General features: G+C 36.7%; 1 protein-coding gene across 1 annotated transcript; it reads left to right on the top strand.

Annotated features, from left to right (window-relative positions):
• The first annotated feature begins 2193 nt into the window (after window positions 1–2193).
• LOC148878549 (uncharacterized) lies at window positions 2194–8839 on the top strand. Its single transcript, XM_088956428.1, has 4 exons — window positions 2194–2932; window positions 3490–3551; window positions 3677–3781; window positions 8501–8839. The coding sequence occupies exons 1-4, from the start codon at window positions 2686–2688 to the stop codon at window positions 8630–8632; spliced, it is 546 nt and encodes a 181-aa protein (XP_088812554.1). The 5' UTR covers window positions 2194–2685; the 3' UTR covers window positions 8633–8839.
• Window positions 8840–11820: the final 2981 nt, after the last annotated feature.

The following is an 11820-nucleotide window of genomic DNA, read 5'->3' as shown; positions in this document are numbered from 1 at the left end:
AGGTAAGTTCTTCAGCCTTGTGCAGGAACTTCTTCCTGTAATCCTTCCAAGAGGGTGGAAGTTAGGCAATGATTGCTCCCACTTGGAAAGATTCAGGAAGGATGATGTCAAGGGATCGAATTTTGTTGACTATCACCTGTAGTTCATGAACTTGCTCCAGTATGGGTTTATGGTCGTTCATGATGAAGTCAAAGTATTCTGCAATAAGATACTTATTCGTACATATTTCTTACACCTTTATTTGAATTCCAGGGCCTTCTAGATTTCTTTTGGAGATGTAAGTTCCTTGTAAAAGCTGTAGAGTCAGTCTGATAAGGCATTCAGTATGTGTCATCGGCATAGAAGTGAGTCATCTTCTCGTTTTGCTATTTCCTTCTTTAGTTTTTCTGAGTCTTTGTCAGTGGGATAAAAAAGTGATTGTAGATTCGGATCCAACAAATAGTATAGTTTTAGTGTGGTCAGAAAGAAAATCATCTTGTCTTGCCATCGACTGAAGTTTGCTCCATCGAATTGGTTTAGTCGAACAAGATCTTGATTCGTCATTTTGATCAAAGTCATGTTTGCTTCTGCCTCCGTTGTAAAATAACGTTCTAAAATTGTTGGAAAATGGGGTCATTGTAACTTTGGAGGAGAAGCTCTAAGGCGCGTCTGAAGACACTGTCTTTAGAACGTCATTTGCCCCCACTCTGTTTCACTGAGTTTGCTGTTGGGTTACAGGCAAATCTGTTCCCATGATACAGCAAAGCCTTGGGCGACAATCCGCAACCAGCAAAGTTGAAGAATCTTCGAAGAAACCTTCTGTAAGATTGTAGCAGACTGGACTGAGAGAGAGAGAGAGAGAAAGTGAATTTCAAAATTGTGTGTTTTTTGAGTCTGATTCATGCTCCTTAAATAGTTTATGAAGAGGTATAAAGAAAAGGTAGGTGTTGGTTCAGAGAAGGCACTTTGAACAGTCACAATTTCAAACATTGTGATTGTTTAAAAAGTAGTTTACAGTTAATGACTGTTAACTTTGAATTGTGCCTCTTGATCACACCCGATCGAATCGTGATTGTTGATCTCATCAATGATGATCAATGGTCAACATCGCACCAAAACCAAAGCCGCCCTTCGCAAGCCACGCAGGTGCGTGCGAAGTGTGAGCAAAGTACGCCTCATTGCACTGCACACACACGTGTGCGCACGTTGCGCGATATCGAACCCCCATACTCTCCTCTACTAATTATAAGGAGTGTAAATCAGCTCCTATTAAATTATTGAAAACAAAGCTTATAATTTTCCAATGTGGGACAAATTCAAAACTGGGTTTTGCAAGAGAATAGTTAATTTGCAATCAAGTGTGCAGGTGCAATTTCTTATGTAATTGACCAATCAAACACATTGGATTTAATCTCTTATAAGATTAAAATCTAACACTTTGTAATTTACCTTAAAATTAATTCCACCGTGCATCGTAGAACATCTCCCTATAAATGGAAAAATATAGGTGCCGAGATGTTCTAAACGGACAATTGTAAGTATTGTGAAAAACAGTGTGAGTACAAATTTTGTAAGTAGTGAATCCCGTCTCCTTTCAAAATGGATGAATAATTTTTTTAAAAGCTGAAATATAGGAGAAAAGTAGAAGATAAACTGAAAATTTTCAGTGTAAGAAATTTAAAAAAGAAGAAAATAGCAACTAAAATTCTGAAGTTTTCAATTTGAAAAAGAATTACATCAATTGAAGGAATTCACATTTGCGCCCAACGTGTGCCCCACAACACATCGCGCAAGGGAGTGCATTGGGGCACAGATGCGAACTCCAATTGAATAGTTTTTAGACATTGTATCTGTCGGTCCAACGCGCCTTCCTTGCGTGTCATGACCGTATATCAGAAATATCTTCAATCTTTAAATTTATTCTGTTTCTAAGGAGACCGGATCTGATGTGACTGAGGTCGGTGCTATGTGAGAAGTATATTTCAATTACATTATGTATATCTGCGTCCACAAATGCCCCACATGCACATCTCAACGTACATAATAAGGTGGAGGTGCAAATGTAAATCCCAAATAAGTAAATATCCCAACCTTAATAAATAAAGCAGACAGTGAGGACTACTCCGAGACCTGATCTGCTCCTCACACCTAACACCTCACACACATTCTATCATATATTGGGAACATCTCCCGTATCTATTTGTTATTATTCATGGGAGATGCTCCCAATGCACGGTGGATGCCCATGTGAGGCACCCATTTGTGACAAATAGATCCCGTCAAATCTGTTTTTGATGTGCAGCGTACACAGACTGTGAGATCAGTGTGAGGCGCGCTCTGAGGAGCAGATCGCGATTCATACAAAGCAGCCAAACCACCAATGAAAAGTCACTGGTTTTAGAATCAACCAATCGAGGTTCATTCATTTTGAGATAAAACAGATCTTTTATCTCAAAATAAATCAAGAATCAACGGAAGTTTGATTTAGACCCTAGAAGACAGAAAGAAAAAAACAACTCGGGCCTTAAATTGAACTGAACTTGAACGACCTCACAGCTCCGTTGATTCTGTGAAAATTTTCTCTCAGTCTACTTCCTGTTTTGTTCAAACCACACTAATAAATTGCCTCCTTTATACAGACAACTGTACACACATGAAGGGAGTAAAATATACAAAATAAGTAGTAAGCTTGAGAGATAAATAAAGATGGCTTGTTCCTCTGCTTCTACTTGCCTCCACTCTCTGTCCCTCCATTCTTCTCCTTTTCGATCAACAAAGCGAAGAACTAGTGCTTCATTTCTTCTCGGCCCTTCACGGTTCGTTTCTCCGAAATCCCCGACACTGAGGAAGTCGAGGAGAGACTTTGTGCTCCCGAACAACAAGAATCTCAGAAGATACCGACCCAATTCAGTACCTCTCGTCGTCGTCGCCGCGCAATCCGACTTCTTGAGAGGTTAGCTTTACTGGGTTTCCTGGTTTCAGCTTTGTTTTATGCATTTATTGCTCTAGTAGGTGTTCTTTATCCTGCTTGTCTTTGTATGTTGTATTCATGTGGTTTTCATGAAGTTTGAATTGTCTGAGAAGTAATCACCAACCTGAAAATGCAAATGTAATGAACAGATGGAAAACATGATAATGTCAGTACAGACTACAGAGTTTGCTTTCCTACCTTTATTCTGGCAAGTTTAAACCTAGTTTTGGTCTATATGGCTCAGCCTGCATTTGTGATATACAGTTTTCTTTCATGCTTATTTCCTAGCGAGACAGTGGGCAGGCACCATGTATCATACAATCATTGATAATTTGCATTAATGTGTATTCAATATGTTGTACCATCTCATATCTAATAACATGTCATGTCTGAAATTCACAAATAGCAACATAGCATCATCTCTGATTTTTGGTGAAGTACTTGTTTTGTAATTCCTCTTATGAATCACAAATAAAACAAAATAAGTTTGTGTTTCTGTTTTATTTTTCTAACTTCTACTTATGAATCCTGTGGAGTAGTTATCCAAACAGTGTGGAAGGTTGGGAAAGATGGAATTGAGGCTGGGACCAATCTTGTACCTGTAAGCTTTCCCCCTTCTATTCTTTTTGTACCTTACCACCTTACTAATCTGATTTAACAAGACTATTGTAATAGCTTGGTTTAGTTTGTCTACTATGTTTCACATTCCTTTGTTTTTGGTAATAGGATTCTATCCCAAGACCAATTGCAAGGATTGGTGTAGCTGTAGTCGCACTCTCTGTTAGCTTCTTTGTGCTCAAGTCAGTCCTGTCAACAGCTTTTTTTGTACTGGTATGCTGCACAATCTACCTGAAGAAAGAGTTAATCTCATGCTTTCATTTCTTTGACATATTCAATATCTGCAGCTATGATTGAATTGTTTTTTCATACATAAGATGCAACCTCACAAAAGCAAAAAGATTTCTTTCTTTGCAGTTGTGCGAAAAATTTCATTCCATTTTAGGATCACTGATTTCCACCCATATCGTCACAGAATAGCATTCTAATTATTTGGTTTCCATTTACTTCTTCAAACTTTAAAAGGAGCTTATGCTTCAGAGGGGCGGTAAGTTAGATGAAGAAGGTATCATAGTTAACTGATGGTGGAAGGTATCTTTTCCTAGTTTATTACAGTGAAAAGTTTATATACACAAGTACTCAAAAGGTGGGGTATATCTCTTTTTCTTTTGTAGTGTACTGGTGTTGGACACAATATGTACTCAATACAACACTAGATGCTGCATGGACACTTCTAGACATATTCTTATAGCATTATTACTTTAAAAATACGCAGCATGTTTTAATACTATAGACTATCTGTATATGTTGTAAATTTCATTAAATTTTATAAGACACAAGTCTCGAGATATAAATCTTAGCTTCAAAAACTTATATATACAAGCATGATATAAGCATATTATATAGGATACCCATACCCCTATCCATGTTGAGGATTTTAGGAAATGGAAAGTTGTATCATGATTTCCTATAACCCATATCCATTTCCATTTCAGTATCCCTCTTTTGGTTATCATAGAGCACCCATACCCATGTCCATGCTGTGATATTAGAAAATAGTTGTATCCCATTTCCTATATCCATGTCAATGTTAGCACCCATATTTAAGCATCATATGTTTATCACTTCATTTTACTCGTCAAAAAAAAAAAAAGGAAAGAAAACAATTTCATCGCATTCAAAAGTTCAATACATACAAGTACTTGAAAGATGGGGTATATAGCTTTTTTTCCCCTCAGGCAACTACAGGACAATGGCACCTTCATTAATAGAATGGGATCCTGCAGTGACAATAAATCTTGAGCATCCTATTGCCGTGCTCACCTCCCAATACCAATTTCAATGTAGAATATTTCATGCCTCACAAGCTTGAAATTGTTACAGTAATGTTTTGTTTATTTAGTTATTTGTGTATTTGTTTTCTTTTCTTTTCTTTTCTTTTTTTTTTTGTTAGAGATAACTTTGTACTGTTTAGTTTGGTGTGTGCCTTTTCTGGAATTTTGTAATTTTACTTGTAGTTTGTGTTTACATTATTAATTTTCTTTATACTTGTTAGTTTGCTACACACCAGGGGAAGGCTTCCTTATCATCCTTCTTACTGTCCTGCATGCATATATTAATTTCAATCTTCTCAAACTTAATCTTTCAATCTGTAGTCCATGGGAATACTTTTTGACAATTCTTTGTAGTCATTATTTTTACTTTCTTGTCTTCTTACTTTCAGTGGTACTCCATTCTCAACTATACATATAACAAGTGTACAAGATGTATAATTAACAAGTTAGACTAATAGAACTACTAAAAACTGTTATTTCAACTAGTGTTTTTTCCTATTTTCAGGTAATTTGGTTTTACAGACTGTAGAGTCCTCATCATGCAAAATTCTGGGGTTTAACCTTAATTGCTACTGTCCAACTTTTTCCAGTCCTAGAAACTGCTATTTGTTTATGTTGTTTAGCACTTTTTGTGACCCTAACCTTGTGTCAGATACAACGATGGCAGAGCACCAGTATTTGCTAGATCACTATTACTTTCTTAATTCAAGTTTTCTTTATTATTTTTTTGGTACTATTGGGCAAAAAAGTAACTTTTGTCCTTTTTTTTCTTGGCTTGTGGGATTTGGCTACGGAAATTTGTTCATTTAGTCTTATTTTGTGATTAATTTAAGTCTCTAAAGCTAATGTTGAGCTTTGGGTCAGTTTACAGCTTTATTTATCTTTACTCACAAGGGCAGTTTTGTCTTTTTAGCATACTGGGGCTGGCTGCTCTCTAGAGGCCTCTATATATATAATTGTTAAACCTCAGCTTTGACAATAATGTATTAATGTTTTGAGATTATTAGCTTATGCTATAGTTGTTTTTTGTAATTTCAAGACCCTAGCAGTGATCCCTGTGGTGTTTGGTGCGTGAAGAGTAGGGTTTTAATTTTAACTGGTTTTAACCTATAGTAAGTACACCTATCCTCTACAAATCCTAAACCCTATCTGCTCCCCAGACCTTGTAAAAGTACCTGATAGTAATTGTGAGCTGATTTTTTTTCTTCATTTCACTAGTATATGATTGGGTGAGATAGAGTACAGTAGGAGAGGAGCAGGATTAGAGAAGGATGGGTTGATCATCTAATTCCATTTCCCACAACCCCCACTAAATAATACTTTATTTGGCTAGCTAATGTAAGGGGAAAGTCATAAATATCTTTATGCAATAGAATAAAAACAGTGCAAATATCATGAAATCCCAGAAATATCTTCATAACTTTTTTTTTTTTATAAACAACAGAAGGTTTTCATTAATCAAGTCAAACTGACTACAAAGCAACCATCATTCAAACAAGCATACTGTATATAACAGAAACAAATTCCCCACCCCTACCAAGAAATCTTTTCTACAGATTATAGCTTGGTCCAGGGCAATCCCACAGCAGAGAATCTCTTCCCACTCCATCTCTTGCTAAAGAATTTGCTAACATATTTGCGCTTCTAGGGGTCTAGTTGAACAAGGCATTCAGGGAGGACCCTAGTGAGACAGCCATCCTTACCATAGCCTTAAATTCCCAAGGTATTCGTTCTTCACCTTTCATCCCGCAAACAACCACTTGACAGTCTCCCTCCATTATTACATCCCTTAACCTCTGTTGATGTAGCAATTTTAAACCCTGTATTAGAGTCATCAATTCTGCTCTCAAAGTTTTCCCCTGTCCCGCTGGGCCCAAAAATCTAAGCAAAGCATTGCCTTCATGATTTCTGACAACACCCCCTACACCTGATGGTCTCGGATTTCTGATACAGCACCCAACAAAATTAAACTTGATTCTCCAACAATCTGGTGGACTCCATTTCATCCCCCTTAACTGTTTACTTCTTTGGAAACCTGATACCGTTTGCCAATGTCTAATCAAATCAATAAAAGGCACATCTTTAAATTCTGCCGTCACTAAAGCCCAATGCACCACTCTTCTCTTTGTGAGTTTATCACCTCCTCCACCTATACTTTTCTTCAAATAATCTTGCATTTATCTCACACAACCCCCATAGAACTGCCCCTCTCACACACTGCCACAGGATTTTCTGCCTTTGAGTACAAGGGCCCAAAAAATCTGTTTTAAATAAATCCACCCTTTCAGAAGGTGCCTCCCAATCTATACCCATCAAAGAAAGGAAATGTTGCCAAAGCTGTGAAGCAAAAGGGCAAGACGTTAACAGAAGGTTTGTGACCTCCCCACTCTTCAAGCACAAGGCACATGAGGGTAAAGACACCAGCCTTGCCACTTCCTCTGGAATTTGTCACAGGAATTGACAATTTGATTAACAGCTTACCAACAGGGGAAAAAGAAACTTGACCTTGGGGGGTTTTGGACTAAACCATACTTCTTAACAGGAAATAAATTTTTCTCAACAGAAGGGAAAAAAGTTTTAAGAAAAGATGCACAAGAAAAAATGCCCTTAACATTGGGTGTCCAAATTCTCTCATCATTCCCTGAAGAAGAAAGATTGACTTCTTGAAGGAGGTTAAGCAAAGGAATGAACTCACTGGCTTCTTGATACCTCAAGGGTCTTCTCAGTCCCAAATCCCACCCTAATCCATTACTCTCCAAAGTTACCAATTCAGCAATCGATTTATTTTTGGAATTGGACAGGTTATAGATTCTAGGAAAAGAAAACACAAGGGAGAGTCACCCCACCAAGTGTCCTCCCAAAACTTCACCTTTCTCCAGTGACTGCATCATATCTGATGTGTTGCAAAAAGTTGGGAAGTTAAGATATCTTTCCAAGGGCTTTTTGAAGTAGCACCCCGGGTTGGTCCTGTGTCACAACTCACAACCTTTTGAGCACATCCGATAAATGCTTTTGATTGCCAAATGCACAATACCTCTCTCACTTGGAAATCTCCAAAGCCATTTTTGCCCAACAATGCATTATTTCTCTCTTGTACCCTTCATAAACCCAATCCACCTGCCTCCCTAGGCTTGCATGCATCTCCCCACTTCAACAAGTAGACCCTTTGAAACTCGAGAGAAACACTTACTATACCAAACACTCCCTATTTCAGCCCAGACTACAATTCTTTCAGACCATTTGGGTAGATTTGCATTGTTTTATTATCTCCCTTGTCTAGGTAAAGAGTCAACCAGATCATTGGCTGATTTAGGTATCCATCCAAGCAAGCTGTTCAATCTAGAAGCAAATGATCTTACCAAAAAAAAGAATCTAGAAGCAAATGCCTTGTGCAGTTTTCTCCTTTTCAAAATTTTTTGATGTTTAAATTTTCCATGTTTTATTACTGACCAAAAAAATCCATATTTTTTTTTCTTTTGAAGCTTCATAATATTTTATTTCTGCGCTTCTTACTCTAGATCCATCAGATTTTCTTTTACAACTATATCCATTTTTCTGATCTGTGGGAGCTGCATAGCTGGTTTAGTTGCTCTAAGGATAAATGAGCTTTAGACAGTGCAACTGAACGGTGTTGATACAAACCTTTTTTCATCAACAGGCCACGATGGGGCTCATATATTTTGTTTATATAGCCTTGAATAAGGATGAAGGCCCAAGAGGGGGTGGAGGCACCTCTTCCACAGATGATACTTTAGAAGAAGCTAGAAGAATAATGGAGAAGTACAAATGAAACATCAACAGTATCCTTGCAGATTCCAATTCCTCTCATTTTCTGTTTGGTGCTGACTATGGATCCATAGTGGAGCTGAGCATGTATTTATGTATAAATGTAGGTACACTATTAAATTGTCATAATTGTATCTGCCAATCTCTGAGATTCATAACACATATCCTATTTTTTCTATGAATTTCAACAAAAAAGTGGAATTGGGGCGAAGCTTCTCTTTGAGTGAAAATGCATGTCACATTTGTGATTGCTTACTGATTATTTCATTGATCTATCAATCTTATGGTTTAACAAGTTTATTTTAAGTTTTTTATTTTTTTACTTGTATATTTGCAGTAGTAAGGAAAATCTGTACCTATTAGTATGGTTTTGGATCTTTTTGTGTTGGGTGGTTTCCCAGTTGTTCTTATTTTTACGATCTATTTAACATTTTGTGTCTCTATTATGATTTGTCAACTATTCTTTGTAAATATCCATCCTAATTTGACTCCCAATATTTTCTGACTTGTCTATCTACTTGAAAATGGTTTAGACATGGGACAGGAGTATTACAAAATTGTTATGGCTTTAGCTCCGTTAACAATTTAGGCCATCTTCTTAGGTAATTTCTGAAAAAAGTTATAGGAGAATAAAGAGTTATATTCTCACAATCTCACTTGGATAGTTCATGCTCTTAACAGATAATACATTACAGTTCCAGTAGAGATAAATTTGATGGGTTCTGAGAAATAAAGAAAGGAGTATCAAGTGGTTATGATTCATAATTAAAACCTACCGTACCTAATTTCTTTGGCTGCCTATTCTCTCTTACACCTTTCATATTGTTATAATCAGGTATATGGATAATGGGGCAACAATTAGCACAAGAAACATGCCATTTTTACTGATGTTAGTTTTGATTGATGAGAACAAAGCTATAGAATATGAAATTGATGCTTTATGCCAAACTGGGACAAATTTTATGTTACTCAAATACATAGTTGATATGGCACTAAACTGTAATAGAATGGAAAAACAGGATTATGTAGCTGACCCCATATGGTTGGCACAAAGCTTAGTTGATGGTGATGATGATAATTTGTTTTTGAAACACGGGTTGTTACCCAATGATGGACTTGGCTATTTAGATATATGAACCTAACCTATGATATTTTCTAGGACACTGGCCGCTCTCAGTTTCAACTTTCAAGCCTAGTTTCTCATGCTTATATATATATATATATATATATATATATATATATATATATATATATATATATATATAAATGAAAATTTGCTCCCATATGTACATATGTATTGAACTGTTAGCTAAAGTCATTTGTATTAGAGCCATAACTCAAATGGAATAAAAGAGAGACATGATGCTTAGTATGAATTCATTCCATGCAACAGGCGCCTGATTCTGTACGAGGTCCTTGAACTTCTATAGGAAGCTTCACACTGAAAAGTAGAATAAAGTTGCTGCTGCCACTCGTGAAAACCTTTGGAATCTTCCATCAATTTCCTGATGAATAGTTGCATTGAACCTTGAGCTGTGTAGGCTTTCTTCCATGAGATTGGGGTTGGCACTCATCGGGAGGATGTAAGCCATCAATTGTAGCAACAGGCTTCTTTGGTCTCCCTCTCTTTGATGTCTGTTGTTCAGCTAGTGCATTGTTATCAGGATCCACAGGAATTTCCTCCATGTTGGCTTCAAACATCCGGAAACGGAATGACCATTCCCCCATGGGAATCACATTCCGCCTACTCATTCCCATTCCGGTTGACCAAATATCCAGAAACAGAATGATCCATTCGAATTCTGATTCCGAGGTCCTATTCCCTCAAACCAAACAGACCCTTAGTATTTTGTTAGTATTAGGGAGTTCAAAAGCTTGATTTTGAATAGATTAGAATCATTAGTTGAAGAAATAGCATTTCCTTTTCCTTCTATTCTAACTTAAGTAGTGCAGGTGCTATGCATAAGGTAAAGATATAAGATTATAAGTTAATAATATGTTATCAAATTTATCTTCACCAAAATCAAGGCAAACATTGGATTTATAATAGTATAGATTAGTTGTAAAACTTTTGTAATTAATGATGTTAAAATACAAAAGCTTTAAATCCAAGTGCGTAAAAATTCAAAGGAAAATGCTAAGAACACAAATATCTTGAGGAAATTACTGATATATGGTTACTTTTACTTCAAAAATGCATTTCCAACTAAGGGAGCCTAATAAAAACTTGTGCGATTTCTCCTCAATCAAACTATTGTGTTTAAACAACACCGCTCCCCAATTATTCCCCTTGCAGGTGGAAGCGATGGCACTCAGCAAAGGCCTTAATGTGGTTCTATTATATTATTTCTAAAGGAGACTTATTGATTATTAGTTTATTATTCAATTTGCCCTAACTCTATAGTGTTGGAGTTGCACTTTGGTGACCCCAATTGATCATTGTAGTCACAGAAATCTTCTTTGGATTTTTACCACTTTCTTAACCTCACCTAGCAGTAAGCTTTTAGGTTGAATGGTCCTTTGGCATGGTGTATATCAAAGTATTTGATCAAGTGGTATAGTGTTTAAATCCTTATCATTCCCATCATAGTTGATTAAATTTCACAAGGCATAGATGATCGTGTACTTGTCCATGCTTCAAGCCCGATAGGCTTTTGTGAGGGGGCATGCTAGAAAATAAAATAAAATAGACAAAAAAAACAACTCTTCAGGAACCTCAACCAAACAGCTTAAGGTTGAATTGTTCCTTGACATTACATGTTCCCATAAAGTTTTAGGGGTTTTTATAGTTCAGTCCACCCCTAGGGTGGATCTAGGATTTCTAGGGTTGGATTGAATCCTGCCCGTGGATTGATGCCAAATTCATGAGCAGGATGCGGTTTATAAGGGGGGACTACTAGTAGACTAGGAAGGTGTTGTAATTCAGATTTCTGAGGTGGATTGCAGTCCACTTATCCCAAAATTTTAAAAGAGTTGCACAGTCTTACTAGGGTGGCTGACTTTTTTTCATCTCAGTCTATATCTTCAGGCAATCGTCCTCCTAATTGCATTTTATCTCTCTTATTAGAAAACATGAATTATGAAAACTAAGTTTGTGATGAACGTAATTTCCTGATATGGTGTTTGGTGTCGTGGTGCTTCAAGTCTCAATGTTTGTATTTGACTTTTTGCATTGGATTTAGGGTTGTCAAT

Source organism: Nelumbo lutea, chromosome 1, assembly GCF_056320005.1.
Source record: "Nelumbo lutea isolate HS-2025 chromosome 1, American lotus-T2T, whole genome shotgun sequence".
NCBI classification, from domain to species: domain Eukaryota; kingdom Viridiplantae; phylum Streptophyta; class Magnoliopsida; order Proteales; family Nelumbonaceae; genus Nelumbo; species Nelumbo lutea.
This window is presented reverse-complemented; position numbering and strand designations above follow the sequence as displayed.

Coding starts and splice junctions, on each gene's coding strand:
- LOC148878549 (XM_088956428.1), top strand. CDS start 2,686: ATGGCTTGTTCCTCTGCTTCTACTTGCCTCCACTCTCTGTCCCTCCAT. Junction 2,933..3,489: donor GCAATCCGACTTCTTGAGAG/GTTAGCTTTACT, acceptor CCTGTGGAGTAG/TTATCCAAACAGTGTGGAAG. Junction 3,782..8,500: donor CAACAGCTTTTTTTGTACTG/GTATGCTGCACA, acceptor TTTCATCAACAG/GCCACGATGGGGCTCATATA.